General features: G+C 33.5%; 1 protein-coding gene across 4 annotated transcripts in view; it reads left to right on the top strand.

Annotated features, from left to right (window-relative positions):
* LOC114328607 (neuronal acetylcholine receptor subunit alpha-7) overlaps nt 1-21,055 on the top strand; it is a 1,048,703-nt gene that overhangs the window by 449,321 nt on the left and 578,327 nt on the right. For 3 of the 4 annotated variants that reach the window (XM_050663684.1, XM_050663682.1, XM_050663681.1), the window contains exon 3: nt 13,059-13,103. The exons of the other annotated variant lie outside the window; for it this stretch is intronic. In XM_050663684.1, coding sequence (XP_050519641.1) covers nt 13,059-13,103 — 45 coding nt within the window. The remainder of the gene's footprint in view (nt 1-13,058; nt 13,104-21,055) is intronic. 4 annotated transcript variants of the gene reach the window in all.

Below are 21,055 nucleotides of genomic sequence, written 5' to 3'. Positions count from 1 at the left end.
GTATAATATATTAGTTTTATTGTTGTGAGGACAGAAACAAAAAAGTTTATAATATTGTAGTGACTTTTAAATAGTTTTTAAAAGCAACAGGTACGTAATAATTGTTAATGTATCATGGGTATAAACCTACCTATTTGATCTGCCAAAATACATAGTATGTAATACTTTTATTTATATAATTTGATTACCATCAAAATTTCTATCAATATTCACCTAATATATTGTTTTTTTACTCTATGTTTTGTTGTATTTTTTCAATTCTAAATCATTTCAATTCAAAATTAAAATAATTTGATCAATTTTCAAAATATCAAAATATCACAAGTTTAATCCGTTTAGTTAGTCGATCTTCGTAAATAATGACACATAGTGCCCGTGGCTAAGCGGAGAAGGCGAATGAATTCCAATACCAACCGCTCTTATCAGCGCTGGTTCGAGTCCCAATAGAAACTTTCTTTTTTGTTTTTTTTTAATACATTTTATGATTGTAAGTATATTTATTATATAATTGTATTTTCAGAAAATACGTATTTAGTTAAAAAAATTTTCGACAATTAATGTTCAGACATCATTTGTGGCTTGTTTAATGTGTTTGTGTGTGTTTTATTCTTTTATTATTTTAATTTTTGGCACTGTTCTAATAAAAATGTTTGAGAAGTAGTAAGTATAAATTAGTTTAATATTTAAACAAAATATAAATAAAAAGTATATTAATTTCGTTTAAATCATATAATAGAAGTATAACTTCTTACGTGCGTACAGAGTACACACACATTCTTTTTTTTGGATAATTTTCTGTTTCACATATATTAACATTCATAGGTTCAGATACCTGGTCAAGATTTTGTTCATTAATTGATTCAGTAGTGCAGTTTTCATCTTTATGCCCTGTGGTATTGCATTTAGAGCAATTTAGACCATCTAAGGAAAGATAAATTCTGTAAGGGGTATTGTCGTGAGATATTAGAAGTGAATTTGGGATAGAATTATTAATTGTTGGAGCAACAAATACTTGATGCCTAAAGCTCAATATATGACTGTATTCAGATTCAGGCATGCCGACTTTTAAAAATGTTATTTTAGACACTGCAGTAAGCTTCAATTTTTTGAGCTCTTCTTCGATTATTTATAGTATTTGGAATACTGGGACAGACACCTGATATCACTAGTCGGCTTGCAGGAGTAATTAATCTTCTGATCTCTATGTCGTTTCCTTGTATTGAAACGGATTTGTGATTATGTAGTAAATTTTCTACGATTGTGGTGTTACTAAGATAGATGCATACTCGGTTGTTTGAGATTCTGGAGGCGAAGATGATATTTTTTGGTTGTACTAAAGTTCCTATTGCTGTTATGTATTCATGTATTTTTATGTTTGGTACAGATGACAAAACGACTGCTTGTTGCTTGGTGGGGAAGTTAAAATTGGTTACGGCGTTGGAATGAGTAATTGTTGAAGATGTTGAAGAGGTAGTTGGTGTTTTTAATTTTTGCTTTCTTCATTTGAAGGAAATTTTCTAGAGCCGCTCCTGACTTAATATAATTAAGCCGGTTATTCGGCGTTTTTATTTTAAGTAAAAATAGTTTTTCTGTAGGTTAGGTTTCAACAATATTCTTTAAGAAATGGTTTGATATGATCGAAATGAAAATTGTACTTACAATTTTTCTTCTCTGTACTTAGAAACCACTTTAAACTTCACTTTTATTACAAACTTGTTTTCGAATTATTGGTATAAACCGACAAAAAACACGTTTAATAGGAGCTGAAATGTATCGATACTTTTATAACGAGTTCCAGGGCCGGAGTCCTAACTGTGTCTTTATTTTACCGTATTTTTATTGATAACGCCACGAGGCACAAAGTACATTTTCCACTACAGCTGTAGAAATAAGTGCTCAAGAGCCTTTTCGACTTCGAAATATCCCCAAAACATGTAAAGTGGAAAATTTTTAACGTCATTTGACAAAGCGGAAAAGGAAAATGTGAAATCTAGCTACTTCGATATTACTTTAATATTATAAAATATATGCACCTAATCCTCTTTTTACACGAACATTTTTAACAAGAATTTGTTTCATATGGAGCAGAGGCTCCATATAAAACATAGAAAATACACACTTCAATATTTCATAGTTTGAGCTGCAAAGTTAGATTATAATTGCAACATTTTTGCTCTCATGCTCTCATGCTCTCATAACATCTTGCAGAAACATGAGGTACATTTTGTAAATTTTTTTTAAAAATATTACGTGTATTGTGCATAAAATATGTTAACAGCCTTATGTTTAATAATTAAAAGTGCTTATTGAAAATGGCGAACAGCCGAAACATTTAAGCAAAATAAAGTGTTTTATTTATAAGAGACCAAAAACCCAGGAATTAACGATATTTTGGTTTTTGGTGTTGGTAAAATAGTTGAGATCTTTCTGTCTGTGTTAAATATCGTTTCTATGTTGTGTTTTCTCAGCACTCTCCCTATTTTCTCTGTTGTACCCGTCACATATGGCAGAATGGTTTTGCCGATCGGTTTTTCGTCTTCTGTCGGGTTCTTAATTCTTCTTCGAGCACTTTGAGCTCTTTCGATGGTGTATGTTGAGAAGCCGTTTTTTCTTAACGCTGTTTTCACATTATCCATTTCTTCATGTTGATGTTCTTAATCTGTCAGTCTTTCGGATCTTGTAATCAAGGTTTTGATGACTGAATGCAATTGTGCAGGATGGTGGTGTGAAGCAGCATTTAGATATTTATCGGTATGTGTCGGTTTCCAATATACTGTATGACCTATGTGTCCGTCTTTTTTCTTTATGTTTAACACATCTAAGAAGAGTATTTGATCGGTTTCTTCCAGTTCCATAGTAAACTGAATTTTATGGCGGATATTGTTGATGTGTTTTAAAAATGCTTTTAGTTTTTCTTCTCCGTGGGTCCAGATGATAAAAGTGTCATCCATGTGTCTAAGCCATATTTTGGGTTTGTATTCAGCTGTTTCTATTGCTCGCTGTTCTATTTCTTTCATAAACAAGTTCGCTATTACTGGTGACAGAGGGGAACCCATCGGAGCTCCTTCAACCTGTTTATATCTTTGTTCCTTATAGATGAAATATGTATTATTTAAGCAGTGTTTGGTTAGGTTTAGAGTATCCGGTGATATTGCATATTTTTTGCTTATGATGTCCAGTGATTCCTCTATAGGAACATTTGTGAAAAGGGAGACCACATCGAAGCTGACTAGTAAATGTCCCGGCTCAAGAGTCACATCTTTTATACGCTCGATGAAGTGGCTCGCGTTCTTGACGTAAGAATCCGCTTCCTCCGCGTATGGTTGTAGCTGTTCAGCCAGAAATTTTGCCAGCGGTTGTAGAGGAGATCCGATGGAGCTAACAATAATAATTGGTCGCAGTGGTAATCCTGCCTTGTGTACCTTGGGTAGGCCGTAAAATTTTGGGCATCTTTAGTTTTATATAAGAGTTTTATTTTTTAATAAATATGGTTTTTTATTAGAGAAATATTCAGAAAGAAATTTGGAAAATATAAGAAAAATAAAAGAAAATAAAGTAAAATCGATCCAAAAATAGTATTTATTCGACTTTTATCTGCTTTTAAAACGTTTTAAAGGAGGTAAGTCATGTACATAATTATTTATTATGCATTTTAATAAATCTTTAAAAAGTAACTTAAAATATAACTTATAAATGCAACTTTACACTTAGATTAAACTTGTCAAATGATTAAACAACTTTTATATTGGAAATTTGAGGAAAGAAAATTGTTCAATCGCATTTTTAAAACCTGGAAATATACTTAATAAATGAAATAGGATGTTAAAGTGAGATATGAATTGAATAAATCTCTGTTTCTGAATTAAGATCGTGTTATATTGAGTTTTTGAAAATAATTAAAAGTGATTGAAAGTGAGTGGCTAGGCTTACATTTATTTTGTTAAATATTAACAAAATAAATAAAGAAAAATGAATATAAAACAAAAATGAATAACCATTTTCAATTTCGTTGCAAAACGAAAATACAGCCGAACCATATTCCAGTCCAATCAGAGAGTGCTGCAAGCACCTCTACCGGTTTCGAAACTTATTAGTCTCTCATCAGGAGGCACATATGCTGCTCTCCCTGATCCAACCAAAACAAACCCCAGCGTGCAGTCCCGAATTGCAACGAACGAAATGGTATAGATGCCCTAGCGGCAACTGCTAGCAAAAGACTAAGTTTTCACTCTAATGGCATACAACATATCCCACCAGAATGAAAACAATGGGAACCTTCTCTGGTTACACCTCCGAGGCTTCTACAATTTGCAAGCCATACGGATGCTGAGACTAAGGAAGATGAGGGAATTCTACAATTTACAATTCACGTCACATCTGCTCAGCGCGGTAAAGTTCCAACGAGACTGGTTCCCTTCATACTCCACACAGAGTAAATGTAAAACAAAAATGAATAACCATTTTCAATTTCGTTGCAAAACGAAAATACAGCCGAACCATATTCCAGTCCAATCAGAGAGTGCTGCAAGCACCTCTACCGGTTTCGAAACTTATTAGTCTCTCATCAGGAGGCACATATGCTGCTCTCCCTGATCCAACCAAAACAAACCCCAGCGTGCAGTCCCGAATTGCAACGAACGAAATGGTATAGATGCCCTAGCGGCAACTGCTAGCAAAAGACTAAGTTTTCACTCTAATGGCATACAACATATCCCACCAGAATGAAAACAATGGGAACCTTCTCTGGTTACACCTCCGAGGCTTCTACAATTTGCAAGCCATACGGATGCTGAGACTAAGGAAGATGAGGGAATTCTACAATTTACAATTCACGTCACATCTGCTCAGCGCGGTAAAGTTCCAACGAGACTGGTTCCCTTCATACTCCACACAGAGTAAATGTAAAACAAAAATGAATAACCATTTTCAATTTCGTTGCAAAACGAAAATACAGCCGAACCATATTCCAGTCCAATCAGAGAGTGCTGCAAGCACCTCTACCGGTTTCGAAACTTATTAGTCTCAGAGACTAATCGAGACTAATAAGTTTCGAAACCGGTAGAGGTGCTTGCAGCACTCTCTGATTGGACTGGAATATGGTTCGGCTGTATTTTCGTTTTGCAACGAAATTGAAAATGGTTATTCATTTTTGTTTTACATTTACTCTGTGTGGAGTATGAAGGGAACCAGTCTCGTTGGAACTTTACCGCGCTGAGCAGATGTGACGTGAATTGTAAATTGTAGAATTCCCTCATCTTCCTTAGTCTCAGCATCCGTATGGCTTGCAAATTGTAGAAGCCTCGGAGGTGTAACCAGAGAAGGTTCCCATTGTTTTCATTCTGGTGGGATATGTTGTATGCCATTAGAGTGAAAACTTAGTCTTTTGCTAGCAGTTGCCGCTAGGGCATCTATACCATTTCGTTCGTTGCAATTCGGGACTGCACGCTGGGGTTTGTTTTGGTTGGATCAGGGAGAGCAGCATATGTGCCTCCTGATGAGAGACTAATAAGTTTCGAAACCGGTAGAGGTGCTTGCAGCACTCTCTGATTGGACTGGAATATGGTTCGGCTGTATTTTCGTTTTGCAACGAAATTGAAAATGGTTATTCATTTTTGTTTTACATTTACTCTGTGTGGAGTATGAAGGGAACCAGTCTCGTTGGAACTTTACCGCGCTGAGCAGATGTGACGTGAATTGTAAATTGTAGAATTCCCTCATCTTCCTTAGTCTCAGCATCCGTATGGCTTGCAAATTGTAGAAGCCTCGGAGGTGTAACCAGAGAAGGTTCCCATTGTTTTCATTCTGGTGGGATATGTTGTATGCCATTAGAGTGAAAACTTAGTCTTTTGCTAGCAGTTGCCGCTAGGGCATCTATACCATTTCGTTCGTTGCAATTCGGGACTGCACGCTGGGGTTTGTTTTGGTTGGATCAGGGAGAGCAGCATATGTGCCTCCTGATGAGAGACTAATAAGTTTCGAAACCGGTAGAGGTGCTTGCAGCACTCTCTGATTGGACTGGAATATGGTTCGGCTGTATTTTCGTTTTGCAACGAAATTGAAAATGGTTATTCATTTTTGTTTTACATTTACTCTGTGTGGAGTATGAAGGGAACCAGTCTCGTTGGAACTTTACCGCGCTGAGCAGATGTGACGTGAATTGTAAATTGTAGAATTCCCTCATCTTCCTTAGTCTCAGCATCCGTATGGCTTGCAAATTGTAGAAGCCTCGGAGGTGTAACCAGAGAAGGTTCCCATTGTTTTCATTCTGGTGGGATATGTTGTATGCCATTAGAGTGAAAACTTAGTCTTTTTTTTAAAAATGAATATGCTTAGTTGTAAAATAATGAGGTTTTATTAGAAAATAATATAATATTATTTCGTGTTCGTATTTCGTTCTTCGTCTTAAATTATTGAAGACACAGGTTGTTTCTGATAGTTGGTTGTGAGATAGCTGTATCTACCAAGCTGTAGTTTCATTCAACTCCACACATAGATCAGTCAAGAAAAAAATAGCTAAAATAATCTCATACATATATTTAAAGGTTATAAAAGGTATATTATGAGGGATAGCTAATGACAAATCTTTGAAGGCGTACAGCTAATTTTCCCTTGGTTTATTTTTACACAATCATGAAAAGTGGAAAAATCATTAATTTGTTGCCTATAAAAAGTTTCTTATACAATTTATAGACAAAAATGATTCAAATAAAAATTGCAGATTTTAAAAAGTCCTTTCATTAAAAAATAAGGGTTTTTGACATTATCTCGGTTAATTTTTTATGAATTATAATTAAGAAATGCGCAAAGAAAAAAAGTTGTTAGGATCTACATTATTTGAACCATTTTTCTCTAAAATGCATAAGAAACGTTTTACAGGTTAACATTTTTTTAACTTTTACCATTGTTTAAAAACAAAGCAGAATTAGCTGTACCTCTTCAGGAATTTGTGATCAGCTACCACTCATATACTTTTTAGAGCCTTCAAAAACCTATATAAGAGTTTTTGAGTTCCTTTTTTTCTTCCGGGCCTAGTAGTCCAAGAGGCAGCGCTGAAAAATTTCTCTAAATTTACTAAAGCTAGTTATTTCGCAGTTGATTACCTACTGTGATTGTGTAGAGAAACATACTGCGGTCGGTCAAGCGAAACGTAGAACAGGTGGTACTGACAGCTTGTCAAAGTTGCTAACCTGCGGAGGTAATTAAATCCAATTACTAAGGCTGAAAATCAGTACACACATTCTAAATTGAATATAAATAAAAGTTATTATAGTCGGTCAGCTGTATGACGGGACACAGCCGGTCGGTCGGCCCCAATGGATGTATAGGGTTATTCACTATATTTTGACCCCCCTCTAAACGGCTTTATTTACAGAATTAGAAAAAAATGTAAAATACACAACTTATTCAATTTTTAAATTATGATTTTTTGACATATATATCGTACTAGTGACGTCATCCATCTGGGCGTGATGACGTAATCGACTATTTTTTTAAATGGGAAATGCTAGTGTGCTAGCTCATTTGAAAGGATATTCCATTCCCTATTCAGTAGTATAAACATTAAAATGATTGTTTATACAGGGTGTCCAAATTTTTTTTTAAATTAAATTAATTGTTTAATTAATAATTCAAAAATTGTTTTTGGACACCCTGTATAAATAATGATCTTAATGTTTATATTGCTGCATAGAGAATTAAGTAACCTTTCAAATGAGATAGCACACGACTCTTATTCTCATTTAAAAAAATAGTCGATTACGTCATCACGCCCAGATGGATGACGTCACTACTACGATATATATGTCAAAAAATGATAATTAAAAAATCGAATAACTTTTCTATTTTACATTTTTTTCTAATTCTGTAAATAAAGCAGTTTACAAGGGGGTCAAAATATAGTGAATAAGCCTGTACATTCATTGGGGCCGACCGACCGGCTCTGTCCCGTCATACAGCTGACCGACTGTAATAACTTTTATTTATATTCAAGTTAAAATGTGTATACTGATTTTCAGCCTTAGTAAATGGATTTAATTACCTCCGCAGGTAAGCAACTTTGACAAGCTGTCAGTACCACCTGTTCTACATTTTGCTTGATCGACCGCAGTATGTTTCTCTACACAATCACGGTAATCAACTGTGAAAAACTATCTTTAGTAAATTCAGAGAGATTTCTCGGCGCTGCCTTTCCCTCTATAGTCGTCGGATGTAAATTGCTAAGGATATATTACTCACTCTTTTCGTGTGTAGAAGTTTTCAAGATACTGTGTCTTTAAAAAGATAGTTGTAATATTAAAAACAGACTCTATTTGTCAAAATTTCAGAAAAAGTTGAATAACAAAAAAATTATAAAGACTCTGACACTGAAATTTTGCAGATAGTTAGCTTTCGTCATGCTGATCAAAAGTTCTCGTTGCATTAAGACTCAGAAATCAATTGTTTCTGAGCTAGGGAAGTTTAAAATCAGTTTTATAGTCCATTTAGCTATTAATATAGCAGAAAATCAAATTTTCATATTCTAAATCCGATTAATTTCAAAAATAAGTCTCATGGGCGATCTACGAAAAACACCCTCTATAACTGAAGGTAGTTACACCAAAGTTGTACTTTTCACAATCATGAAAATCCAAGTTTATCAACCTCATTTGCCTCATCAATTAAGTCTTCGTAATTCGAGACCAGAAGTTTCGTATTAAACTTTATTTCCAAATTGTATTTTTATGTCTTCTAACATAATTTTATCACATCAATCAAACAGCAAAATACATCTCCTGAGAGCTCCCCTGTCACGTAATCCAACAAAGAATAAACAATGGCTTAATACAGAGCTTTAGTGCAATTTGAGTTTGCTCCCACGCCTCCGTCTACAAACTCAATAATATTAGGTCTTAGTCCAGCATCTTTTCCAGTTTTTTAAGAAGTGTAATGGTATTACTCAGTTATGATAAAAAATACAAGTAATTATTCAAAGTAAGTAAAACTATTGTATTTGCGCTGATTAAAATAAAGCTGGAAAGAAAACAGAAGAGAACCACAGTTTCTATTGTCTCTATGTTTATATTTAACATTATACACTCATGGACAAAGATACAGAATACATATTTTCAAATTATCATGTGAAGTGAAATTTTTTGTGCTGCAATCCTTAGCTCTTTCATTGTCAAAGGAATAGGATTTCTTTGCCGAATTAGTTGTTTTAAAGTATCATATAAATGCTAGATTGGATTTAGTTCTGATATGGGGTATATGGTGACCAAAATAATCTTTTAAATTGAATGTCATCAAGGTAAGTAGGTACATACTCACTATTCTAGCGATATGAAGACGTGTATTGTCGTGCATTAGCACAAATCTACTGTATCCAATATGGCTGGCAAATGGCAAACTATAATTTTCTAAAATGGTTTCAATGTACATGTCAGCAGTCATTCGCCCAATCACTTCCAGAAATTCGGTATGTCCTTTCCAAGCGATACCGCTCCATAGCACTATGCCGCCACCACCAAAACTAACGCTCGGTATGACGTTACAACTGGCATATGCTTCACCATTTCGAAGTAAGATTGAGAGAACTTCGTTTACAGAGGAAGAGAACGGTAGGCCAGTTTTAACCGCATGCAGAGCGTTAGTTTTGGGGGTGGTGACATAGTGATAGAGAGCGGTACTGCTTGAAAAGGACACACCAAACTTTTGGAGGCGATTGGACGAATGATAGCTGACATGTACTGGATATCCCAATAAGAATGGCTCTCGGCCATATCTCAGAAACCGCTTATAGTACAGCTTTGAGAAAAAAATATTTATAACAAAAGTTGCCTTGGGAAAAGCTTGGCAATTATTTTCATAATTGTAGGTCCACCGCTAGAGGGCGTAATTGACTATCAAAAATTAAAAAATCAAATTTTTACAAAATTTACCTAATTAAAGGGCACTGGAAATCCAATCATCGTATTCTTCATACATTTCTGCGCATATTTGATTTCACAAGTTTAAGTATACCTTTGCAAATAAGAGGTGGGAGTGAGTGGAAATCTTCTTATGAAAAAATGGCTGTAAGTCCGGTTCAGCTAAATCGAATTTTGAATACTTGGTCTTGTTGAAAACAGCTCTTTTTCGTCAATGTAAGTGTCTTATTTTTGAAATAGCCTAATAAGTAATATGCAAGCTAGGAGGCGTTATTTAATTATTTTCAGAAATCTAGTTTTCTTTGGAAAATATTAAATATAAGTATGCACTTTTAATCATGTATTACAAAATAAGACCAACTTAGCAACATAATACTGAAAATCGCATGTCGATACCTTTTTTCTATCTCGAGATATCTTAAGAAGTGTATAAATTTTAAACATAACTGTTATTGTCACCGACAAACCAGGTTAAGGAAAAGTAGTGTGCTATGGAAAAAGACAAATAAACTTTTTCCAGATGTAAACGTATATAATTAATTAACAATAAGACAAACAACACCATAAAATATAACAAAAAAATAAAAGCAACTACTTACTTAGTCTTAGTGACTTCTTAAATGTTCAAATTGTGGCCCATTTTCGCTGCAAGCATTTACTATTTCAAGAGTAGATTGAATAGCAACAGATTTAACTGTTTTAGACTTTTATTTATGGGGACGGATTAAAGACCTTGTTTTTGCCGCTAGGCCCACTACTCGAGAAAACATGATCTAGAATCTAGATAATACGAAACGCCATTCAAAGCATTGCGAAAGCAGAAATTGAGACTGCTGTTCAATCTACTCTTGAAAGAGTAAATACTTGCATCGAAAATGATGGGCAACAATTTGAACATTTAGGTCGTAGTGTTGTTTGTCTTATTGTTGTTTTAATTAATTATATACGTTTACATCTGGAAAATGTTTCTTTGTTTTTTCCATAGCACAATACTTTTCCTTAACTTGGTTTACCGGTGACATTAACAGTTATTTAAAATTTACACGTTTCTTAAGATATCTCGAGATAGAAAAAAGGTATCGATATGCGGTTTTCGGTATTATGTTGCTAATTTGGTCTTATTTTATAATACAGTAGTAAAAATGCATACTTGTATTTAGTATTCTCCAAAGAAAACTAGATTTCCGAAAATAATTAAATAACGCCTCCTAGCTTGCATATTACTTATTAGGCTATTTCTAAAATAAGACATTTACATTGATGAAAAAGAGCTATTTTCAACAAAACCAAGTATGCAAAATTCGATTTAGCATAACCATACTTAAAGCCCTTTTTTCATAAGAAGTTTCCCACTCACCCCCAGCTCTTATTTGCAAAGGTAGACTTAAACTTGTGAAATCAAATATGCGTTGAATTTTATGAAGAATACGATGATTGGATTTCCAGTGCCCTTTCATTAGGTAAATTTTGTAAAATTTTGATTTTTTAATTTTTGATATTCAATTATGCCCTCTAGCGGTTGACCCACAATTATGAAAATAATTTCCAGGCTTTTCCCGAGGCAACTTTTGTTATAAATATTTTTTTCTCAAAGCTGTACTATAGACGGTTCCTGAGATATGGCGAGAGCCATTCTTATTGTGACACCCAGTACATTGAAACCATTTTAGATCATATTCTGCCATTTGCCAGCCATATTTGATACGACAGATGCATGCTAATGCACGATAACATACGCCCTCATATGGCTAGAGTAGTGAATACTTACCTTGATGATATTAAATTTAAAAGATTACATTGGCCACCATGTAGCCATAGCCCATATTAAATCTAAATCCGATCTAGCATACACTTTAAAACATCGTATTCAGAAAATAAATCCTATTCTTATGACACTGGGAGGACTAAGGATTGCAGCACAAAATATTTTGCTTCAAATGATAATTTCAAAATTTTCCATATTTTTGTCAATGAGTGTATTAATGTTTATGTTATGCTTTAAATGATAAACAATTATTACATATACAGGGTGCTCCACTAAGAATTGTCCATATGGTAACTGGAGAAACCTTAGCACAAAATACGAAGATTTAACCTAAAACACTTAAATAAAATGTGGCTCCTTACCTAGACAGAGTGTTTTATTACAAATATTCTAAAATTATTTTAGCCCATTGTTTACACCTTCCAGTATTTTTTGTTCTAACTTGACAAACAGCTCACACATGTTAATACTTTTATTAGTGTTAAAATATAGTTTTCGGCTGTTACCAGAGGCGTGCTGTGGGCACGGGCGCCCATATAAAAATGTCATCCTTGTGTCTCAATGCGATAGAGTAAGTAGTATTCAAGTTATTTGCGTCTAAAGGTAATGGATTCAATAAGATTATGTATTTTAAACACCAAATCTTATGGAATGTTTTTTAAAATACATAATTTTATTGAATACATTATATTTAAACACAAATAACTTGAAAACTACTCACTCTATCGCATTGAGACAAAAGGATGATATTTACGTAAAAAGTAACGAAGAATCCAAAAACATGCTGACATGATTATTACGACACTGGCGTAGATTGTGAGGGGGAAAAGGGAAAAAAGAAGTATATATCCCCACAGCACGCCTCTGGCAACAGCGGAAAGCTATCTTTTAACACTAGTTAAAGTATCCTAACATATGTAAACTGTTTGTCAAGTTTGAACAAAACATATTGAAAAGTGTTAAAACAATGTGCAAAAATCATTTTAGAATATTTGTAATACAACACTCTGTATCTTGGTGAGGAGTAATATTTTATTAGGCGTTTTACGTTAAATCTTCGTATTTTGTGCTAAGGTTTCTCCAGTTACTATATGCACAATTCTTAATGAAACACCCTGTATATGGCAAAGTAAAAATATATATGAAAATTCTAATTTTATACAGTCCATTTAAATGTTTAGTATGTTTAATGTCTTTTGTTATAATAATATTTAAAATATATTTCAATTACTTTTAAAAAATTGCTAGTGTACGTAGAGCTAGTTTTAATTTTCAAAAACTCAAGTTCGATCTGATTGGGAGATAAGTGATATATTCAAAGATTCTGATCGTGGTAGCCTACTCATTCCAGATATTGCTTTGCTTTATTATTGTTTTCCCTTGTGTAGGACGAAAAGAATCAGATTCTTACGACAAACGCTTGGTTAAATTTGGTAAGTGTCATGGGGTCCGTTTGTCCTCACGCAATGTTATAGCAGATCAAACACTTACTATGTGCCTGGGTTTATCAGTCGGTGTTTGACTCTGTCTTGAGTGGCTATTGATCGTATAAATATATAGCTCCCAGGGATTACAGGTCTCAATGTAACATTTTGTAGAAGTTGTCCTTCTGGATTAAGAAAAATAGTTGTGCTACTACTTGGGTTTAGTATTGACAAATTTGATAAAATTTAAGCTGATAAATTTAATAGGAATTATCTTGATTTAAAAAAAAATTGTCTTAAAATATTTTTTAAGATACATGTATGTGCTATTATATAATATTACTTTTTTAAATTATATGAATATATCTCTAAGACTGTTGTTCCTGTTTCAAACAAGTATACGTAAAATGTTCCTTATTATTATTATATACGACAGTGTACTGCTAAAAATATTTATGTATACTTACTGTTTATTTTACAAATATTTATTTCAAAGCATCTTCTAATCAGAAATATGTTTAGAGATTCCCTCTAATTTAAGAATATGTGCTTTTTGTGTTAAATATTGTTATATTAATAATACTATAGCTTATTTCTCTCCTTATCCTCGATGAGACAGTTCTAAGTGTTTTATTAAGTTTTTTGAGAAATATAGGTAAGACTATCAATCATCGCATGGTCAAATAATACAGGGTGTATTTATATGATGTTACGTAAATTAAAAAAAAAGCCTAATTACACACTTTTGAAGAAATATAAAAGGAGCAAAGACCAATTATCCCTTTCGCACTTTGTTTAGCAACCTAATCACTTTACTTTCTTGCCAACAACAAATTTAAAACACAGTATGTTTAAACATGTTTCCGACGTTCATTTTGATCACGAATTTATCTGTTCTTTAGTGTTTACGGTATTCCTCAGTTTAGTTCTGGTAGAGGAATCTTATGGAAAGAAGATGTTTTGGCCTTTTCAAATTATGCATTTTAAAACCTTCACATAACTTCTAAAATTTAGTTAATCTCGCATACAGTGTATTAACGTGAACAAAATAATGTACAAACCAAAACATAGTAAAAGTGATAATTATTGTATTTCTAGTCGCCACACATTTTAACTCGAAAAATCTTAAGAATAATTTTGCCCAGAATATCAACTTTGGGACTCCAAAAAAGATTCAAAAAGTTTCCCACTCCTAACCCTTGACTTTTGCCTAAAACTCACCCCTTAAAATGGTGGTGTAAAGGAAAACATCGATTTAACAAGAATGTCTACGCCGTAGAAAAATGATTTTGAACAAGAAATGTAGCTGAGATAATTTTAAACAAAAATTTTTATTAGCACTTTTTGTGTAGAATGAACCGTTCTCTCAGAAACAAACTCGTGAAGCGACCGGCGATTTTAAATGTGTTACGCTCGCGAAATCAATTTTTTAAATACAATTACTATTAATTCGACAGTAAAAATTCGATATCTTTTGATCAGTTTCCTATCGACCAAAATCAAAATGTGTTTTAAACGGGTCTACCCCAAAATCCCGACAGCCAAAATCCCGACAGCCAAAATCCCGACGGCCAAAATCCCGACACGCCAGAATCCCGACAGGCCAAAATCCCGACACGCCAGAATCCCTACAGGTTTGATAAGTTCCTTTTTAACGTTTAATAAAATTGTTTATTTCTGGTTTTTTGTTTATGGCCATCAGTTTTTTATTTTTTGTTGCTAAACAAAAGTATTTACCATTTGATATGAACTGATTTTCTAAATAAAATTTTTTAACATGGGTGTATGAATTAAATTACTTATTTTGCCAATATATAGTCCAATAATATATGTATAATTAAATCCTGAAGTCAAGTTTACTTTCATATAATAGATATTATCATGTAACTTACAACCTTCCATTTCAGTAAATATAGCTTTTATATTATAAAATGAAGTTTTTAATAATTTTTCTTTTAAAATACATAAAAATTAGTACCCGTACTTATTATTAAGTAATTAATTTTTCAATTGCAATACTCTATAATATGATTTGGTATGGCATTTGAAAAGGAAACAATAAATATTCAAAATGTAGTGGTTGGGATTTTTGCTTATGCGAGGATTGTTGCAAGTCGGGATTTAGGCCTGTCGGGATTCTGGCATGTCGAGATTCTGGCGTGTCGGTGTTTTGGCCGTCGGGATTTTGGCTGTCGGGATTTTGGCTGTCGGGATTTTGGGCGTCACCGGTTTTAAACGTGAAGAGTGCATTTTGTCGCAAATGAAATAAGTGTCTATAAAACTGTTAAATAAATAAACATGGCGCGATTTTTGCCATTTTTTATGATTTTTATGAAATCAAACAATTTATCACTTCCATTGACCGATTGCTACGTAATTCCCGTTGTTAGATTTTGAGGTTTGGCAACAAAATATCAGACATTTGAAATATGCCTAAAAAACGCTGAAATTAAACTTTTACATTACAAACGATCTAATACATTTAAAATTGTTTCTTTTCGATTGCAGAAGTATATATTTCAAAATTACACAACTTTTACAGTGGAACCCTCATAAATGGGCCTCCGATAACCCGGAAGTCCGGTTAACCCGGACAGATTTTCATCAGAAAAAAAAACATTTTTTCACTTTGACTGAGTTTTTACATACCAAGAAATAAACAATACTACATACAACTGTACGTAATTTAAATGTACTGTGCATATATTTCATGTTTCTGAAATCATAATGTATGTAGTTTATCTGTAAGTATGTATACCATATTTTATTACTTTTTACCATATTCTCCGGCTAACCCGGATTTTCGATAACTCGGATCGGCTGCAGCCCCGATTAATCCGACTTATCGAGGTTCCACTGTACTGCAAATTACACTCAATGTCTTCTTTGTGGAAGCATTTCCTGTGACGTATTTGTAATGTAAAAGTAAAATTCAGAGTTTTTTAGACAAAGTGCAAATGCCTCATATTGGTTACCAAAACTCAAAATCGTTCATGTTTATAGGTTTTGAAGATTTAACTCCAACGTTTTGCTACGCAACGTTTTTTATTTAACAATTTTATAGAAACTGACTTTATTTTCATCAAAAGTCAATTGCATATGAAAGCTGCATCTTTCTCATTTAAAACACATTTTGATTTTTGTCAATAGGACACTATGATCAAAAGATATCGGATTTTTACCGTCGAGTTGATACAGATTTATTTAAAAACTTCAAAATATCCGATTGCTTCGGGAGTTGTTTCTGAGTTACATTAATTATTATAACATTATATCAGCTACATTTTTTGGTTAACACTTCTATGGCGTACAGATTCAAATCGATGTTTTCCGGGCCCCCATATTGTTTTAGGGGGAGGGGGTGCAGAAAAATTACATCCCAAAGTTTCTCTGCAAAATTCAGCTTGTTGGTGTGATTTTTAAAGTATTTTCTTTGTAATTAATAAGTGTAATTAACGCAATGCACTATTTTGTAACAAAATACAAGAATATTTCACGAGCTACAACTAATATGAATGAGTAGGTAGCTAGTAGTACATAATAGGAAAAGAAATTTTTAGATCTACGACAAAAATACATACAATGACACCAAACACGACTCCTAATCATTTTTTATTTCAGATTCAGATTCTACTTAAAAAACTGTATTTAGTACCATAAAAAATAAGTTTGCAGATTTCTGATCTGTGTTTATTTGGGACCGTGTTTGATATTATTCGATGGATTTTGTGAAAAATAATAAAAATTATTATTTTTTGGTTTTTCATTTAGAAGTTCTTTAAATGTTAGACCGTTTCCTAAGGTATCAGGATAAATTGTTCTGTCCGATTATGTCACCATCTATCAACAATTCGACAAAAATGTTTCTAATAAAAGTTACTTTTTTTATGAGGAATCCAAATCTACAATAAATGTCACCTTTGGTTTGATTTGATAAATTTTTGAAAAATATTCATCACGCTTTTTTTTTAATTTTTCGATTGGATGTATATTTCGCGAATTATTCGACCGCCCTGTTTTTATCGTCTTTTTGCTGTGATTTTTTTGCTTAAGTTTTGCTGCTGATCGGACCGAATTTTTTTCAGTGTGATAGTACTGTTATAAGATCATTGTATACCGAAAAATATTTTAAATATGATTGTTGCGTCATCATGCTCATCAATTATAGTGATGGTTTTGCTTGACACAGGTTCTCGTTAATCTCATCGTTTTAATTTTTATTGGCACAATTCAAATTTTGTTTGATAGTTTAATTTGATAATTTCTCTCTCTTTTATAACCTTCTTTTAGTTACTATTTTTTATTAACGCAAAGGGAACTAAAATAAGAAATAGTACTTTACTTGTGCAAAGTTTAATATATTTGATATACAATATACGATCAAATAAATGAACGTTTGGAATATTAATAGTTTTATGTATTATATTTAATAGTTATTACCTTTTTCCAGCAGAAATATAAAATTAACTTAGACTGTTGGAAAGGTAGGCAAAATGATTTCTATTTAAATATAGAAATTTTTTAAAGATGTTTTTGTTTTGTTTTATTTTTGATTGGCCTTTTTTTAAATTGCCTTTAATTTAGTTCATTTGAAATAATATTAAAACACAGGACTGGTATTAATTAAATAAACTAAAAAATGGAGCTACTGAAGAAAACACTGGGTAAAGGAAGTTTTTTTGCTATTACATTATTCTCACAAATTTTAATCTGATCACGAAAGTTTACTGTTAATTCCAATGTTGACAAAAATATTGACAAAACTAAAAAAAACAAAAGACGCAAAGTATCTAAAAAAATTATTCTTTATTTCTTAATTAAATAAATAAAAACAAATTTTAAAAACTATTCTTTGAAATAAAGTAGTAGGTACATACGGCGCTGTGGATTAAGAGGAATTTATATCATTCATTTTGGTATACACTGCATATGATACATCTTCAGTGAGAGTGAAAGTGAAAGTGAGAGCTAAAACTAATTACATTTGTCCAGTTCTTCATTAATTCATCAATTTCAAAATGGCAATAAGTCAGCAAGTGCCGTGGATTTAGCGCCCAGAACAATTAGGATCATCAATGCAATTAGTAACCGAATTAGCTGGAGAAGATCCAGAGGCATACATTAGACATTTGAGAATAACATAAGTTTAGTCTTACACTACAGAGAGCTGTTACTCTCTTCAGGGAAGCATTGCCTCCAAAAGTGATGATGAAAATCACACTGCATTAGCTACAAGTAGGCAAAATAAACAGTACTGAAATGAATATTGAAATGTTTATGATTATGTATATATTTTGTAGACATGATATAGCCTTGCAAACATTATTCACGACGACGTACGTTTTTGATAAAATAGATGTTAAAAATGCCCTCTGGCCAGTGGCGGATCTACGGCGAAAGAAAATGAGGAAATTTACCCCCCTAACAAGGTCCAAAATTAGAGAAAAAAAAAACTGTTCAATTATAAAAATATATTAGCTGACATGAAACCGAAACCACAGAAAGACAAATTCAACGCAATAAACACGCTAGTTAGAAAAATTAACGGAAATTATTGCCTATAAGTTAATGGCTATATTTATGTCTTTTATGTAATCTGAGTTTATCTTTTTTATGTCTTTTGGTTGGTTTCTCATTGTAAGTTCCCCTCTAAGGCAAATTTCCTCTCTCAAGACAAATTCTTAGATCCGCTACTGCCTCTGACACGAAAAATCTTTAATTCTAGTCCGCAATTCCGAAATGGCAGACGGTGGATCGGTCTGACTCCTTCAGCATTCCCCATATGTACTGGTGGCGTTAGTTCTGGCGGCGTTAGTTCTGGTGAGTGGTAGCTCCCAAAATGATCGCGCAGTATTCGAAGAGAGTCCCTGGCAGTGTGACAGGTTGTTCCGTCCTACTGAAACCATTGTTGATTTTAATCTTGACTGTTTTGGTGACCTTTTCCGTATAACCGAAAATAGTACTCCGCCAAAAAATATTTTTTGCAAAACTAAGGACCATTCTGAAGCACCTAATATTATCACGACATTCACACACGTTAAAACTACGTTTGGAAACCTCTCAGTACGTTTCAGCGACTGACACATACAAATTTGAGTTTGTCGTCGCCTGGCACATATGTACGAATTTCAGCACTGTTTATTTTACCGCTGTATTTAAAAACATCTTGGCTAAAATTAACGAACCCGTATCCTGTAGGTCATTTCTCGATCTAGTGTCGCATTTTCATGTAGGAACCAAGGTATTTAAACTCTTCTACTAGTAGTTTTTCTCCAAGCAGTTCTATGTCCACAACCATTCCTGTTTCTTTCAACAACATTTACACCATTTTCGACCTGATAAACTTAAGGTCTTTCTTTTAAAAACCCCTTCTCCAACTCTCCAACTTCTCCACCAACATTTCTTTGCTCTTATCTACAACTGCAATGGAAACACGCATATTCTTCGCTTCCAAAGAAGTTAAAAGTTTAACCTTCTAAAATAAACGAAAACGTCCAAGGAAACTCGCACATGGTATCATTCTTCTGCAGGAAAGTATTCGGCCTTATCGGCCTTCCACAAAGCAGTGAAAGAAAATCTAAGAAGAAAGGAATGGAGTGAAGATAATTAAAGGATCCACCTTTTCGTCCCGATTTATTTACCCGAGATTTTCAGATTTTTAAGCCACTGAAACAGTGGTTAAAAGGTAATCGTTTCAATTGGACAAAAAATTACACAGATAATCTCTCTGTATCTGTAGAGTAGGGAGAGCGAGTCAAGTCCTTAGGCCACAATTGACCCATTATGCACCCTCCCAGGGGGTTGTCGTCCTTATTTCAATGTCCATCCTGCCATTTCCAGGAAGGTGGACAAATCACCAGCGGACATCTCCCCTATGTCGTCAGGCGTAGGCCAAGGCTTGCCGAACGCATACTCTCGTATTGACGATAACTCCGGACATTCACATAAGACATGCTCGACAGTTTCGTCAACTCGTTTACACTTCCTGCGCAGAGGTGTGTTTACTAGCCCCAGTGTGTAGAGGTGTTTGCTTAGTTGACAATGGCCAGCTAAAAAACCAATTGTCAAGTGTAGGTTTTTTCTGGTCATTCTCAAGTAATTTTCTGATTCCAAGGTTCCTTAGTGTTACCTTGGCAAGTCTACATCCTAGCCCTTCTTCCCATCTTTTCACGGTTCGCTTGTGGGAGTGACATTGTTGCAGTTGACCAGCTAAAAAGATCCCCAGGTCCTAGGATTCTTAGGCCTGCTACCTTCCTAGCTAACTGGTCAGCAATGGTTGGGCTAGTGACTCATGTTGGACTCATGTCTGAAGTACACAATGCCGTAAAATAATTATTTAAGCAACTAACCCGATCAAAGAACAATCTGACCCAAAAAAAAATAAAGGAAGAATAAAAATTTGGGAATAGGTAGTTGTCTATTATTATATAATAAAAAGTTTACAATTCTACATCCCCTCTATTTTACAAAAATGGAGGGAAATACCCCCCTCTCGAAGGTGAAAAATATACATTCAAAATAAGTCCAGAATTGGATAAAACTACTAATTCTAAGCAACTTTTGTTCTATAGAGTGTTTTCCTTAAGTCAATACTTTTCGAGTTATTTGCAAGTGAATATGTTCATTTTTAACAGAAAAAAACATGTTTTTGGACGGTTTTTCGGAGATAACTCAAAAAGTAAGTATTTCAGCGAAAAAATATTCTTAGCAAAAATAAAGCTTATAAAAAACTGGAAAAAATGGTGTACGCTTGAGGTACTAGGACCCAGTAGAAGCAGAGTTGTAACTAATGAAAAGTAGGTTCTTCTTCATCAAATTCCAAATCGAATATTTCACTGTGAAATAACCCAAAAACGAAGCACTTTTCGGGGAAAATTCATTTCAACTTTTTTAAAGTGTTTAAAAAAAGGTTTAGTTTTGTTTAAAAAAAACTTGTAACATTAAAAGTAAGTGAGTTGCGC

Source organism: Diabrotica virgifera, chromosome 10 (genome assembly GCF_917563875.1).
Source record: "Diabrotica virgifera virgifera chromosome 10, PGI_DIABVI_V3a".
Classification (NCBI taxonomy): domain Eukaryota; kingdom Metazoa; phylum Arthropoda; class Insecta; order Coleoptera; family Chrysomelidae; genus Diabrotica; species Diabrotica virgifera.
This window is presented reverse-complemented; position numbering and strand designations above follow the sequence as displayed.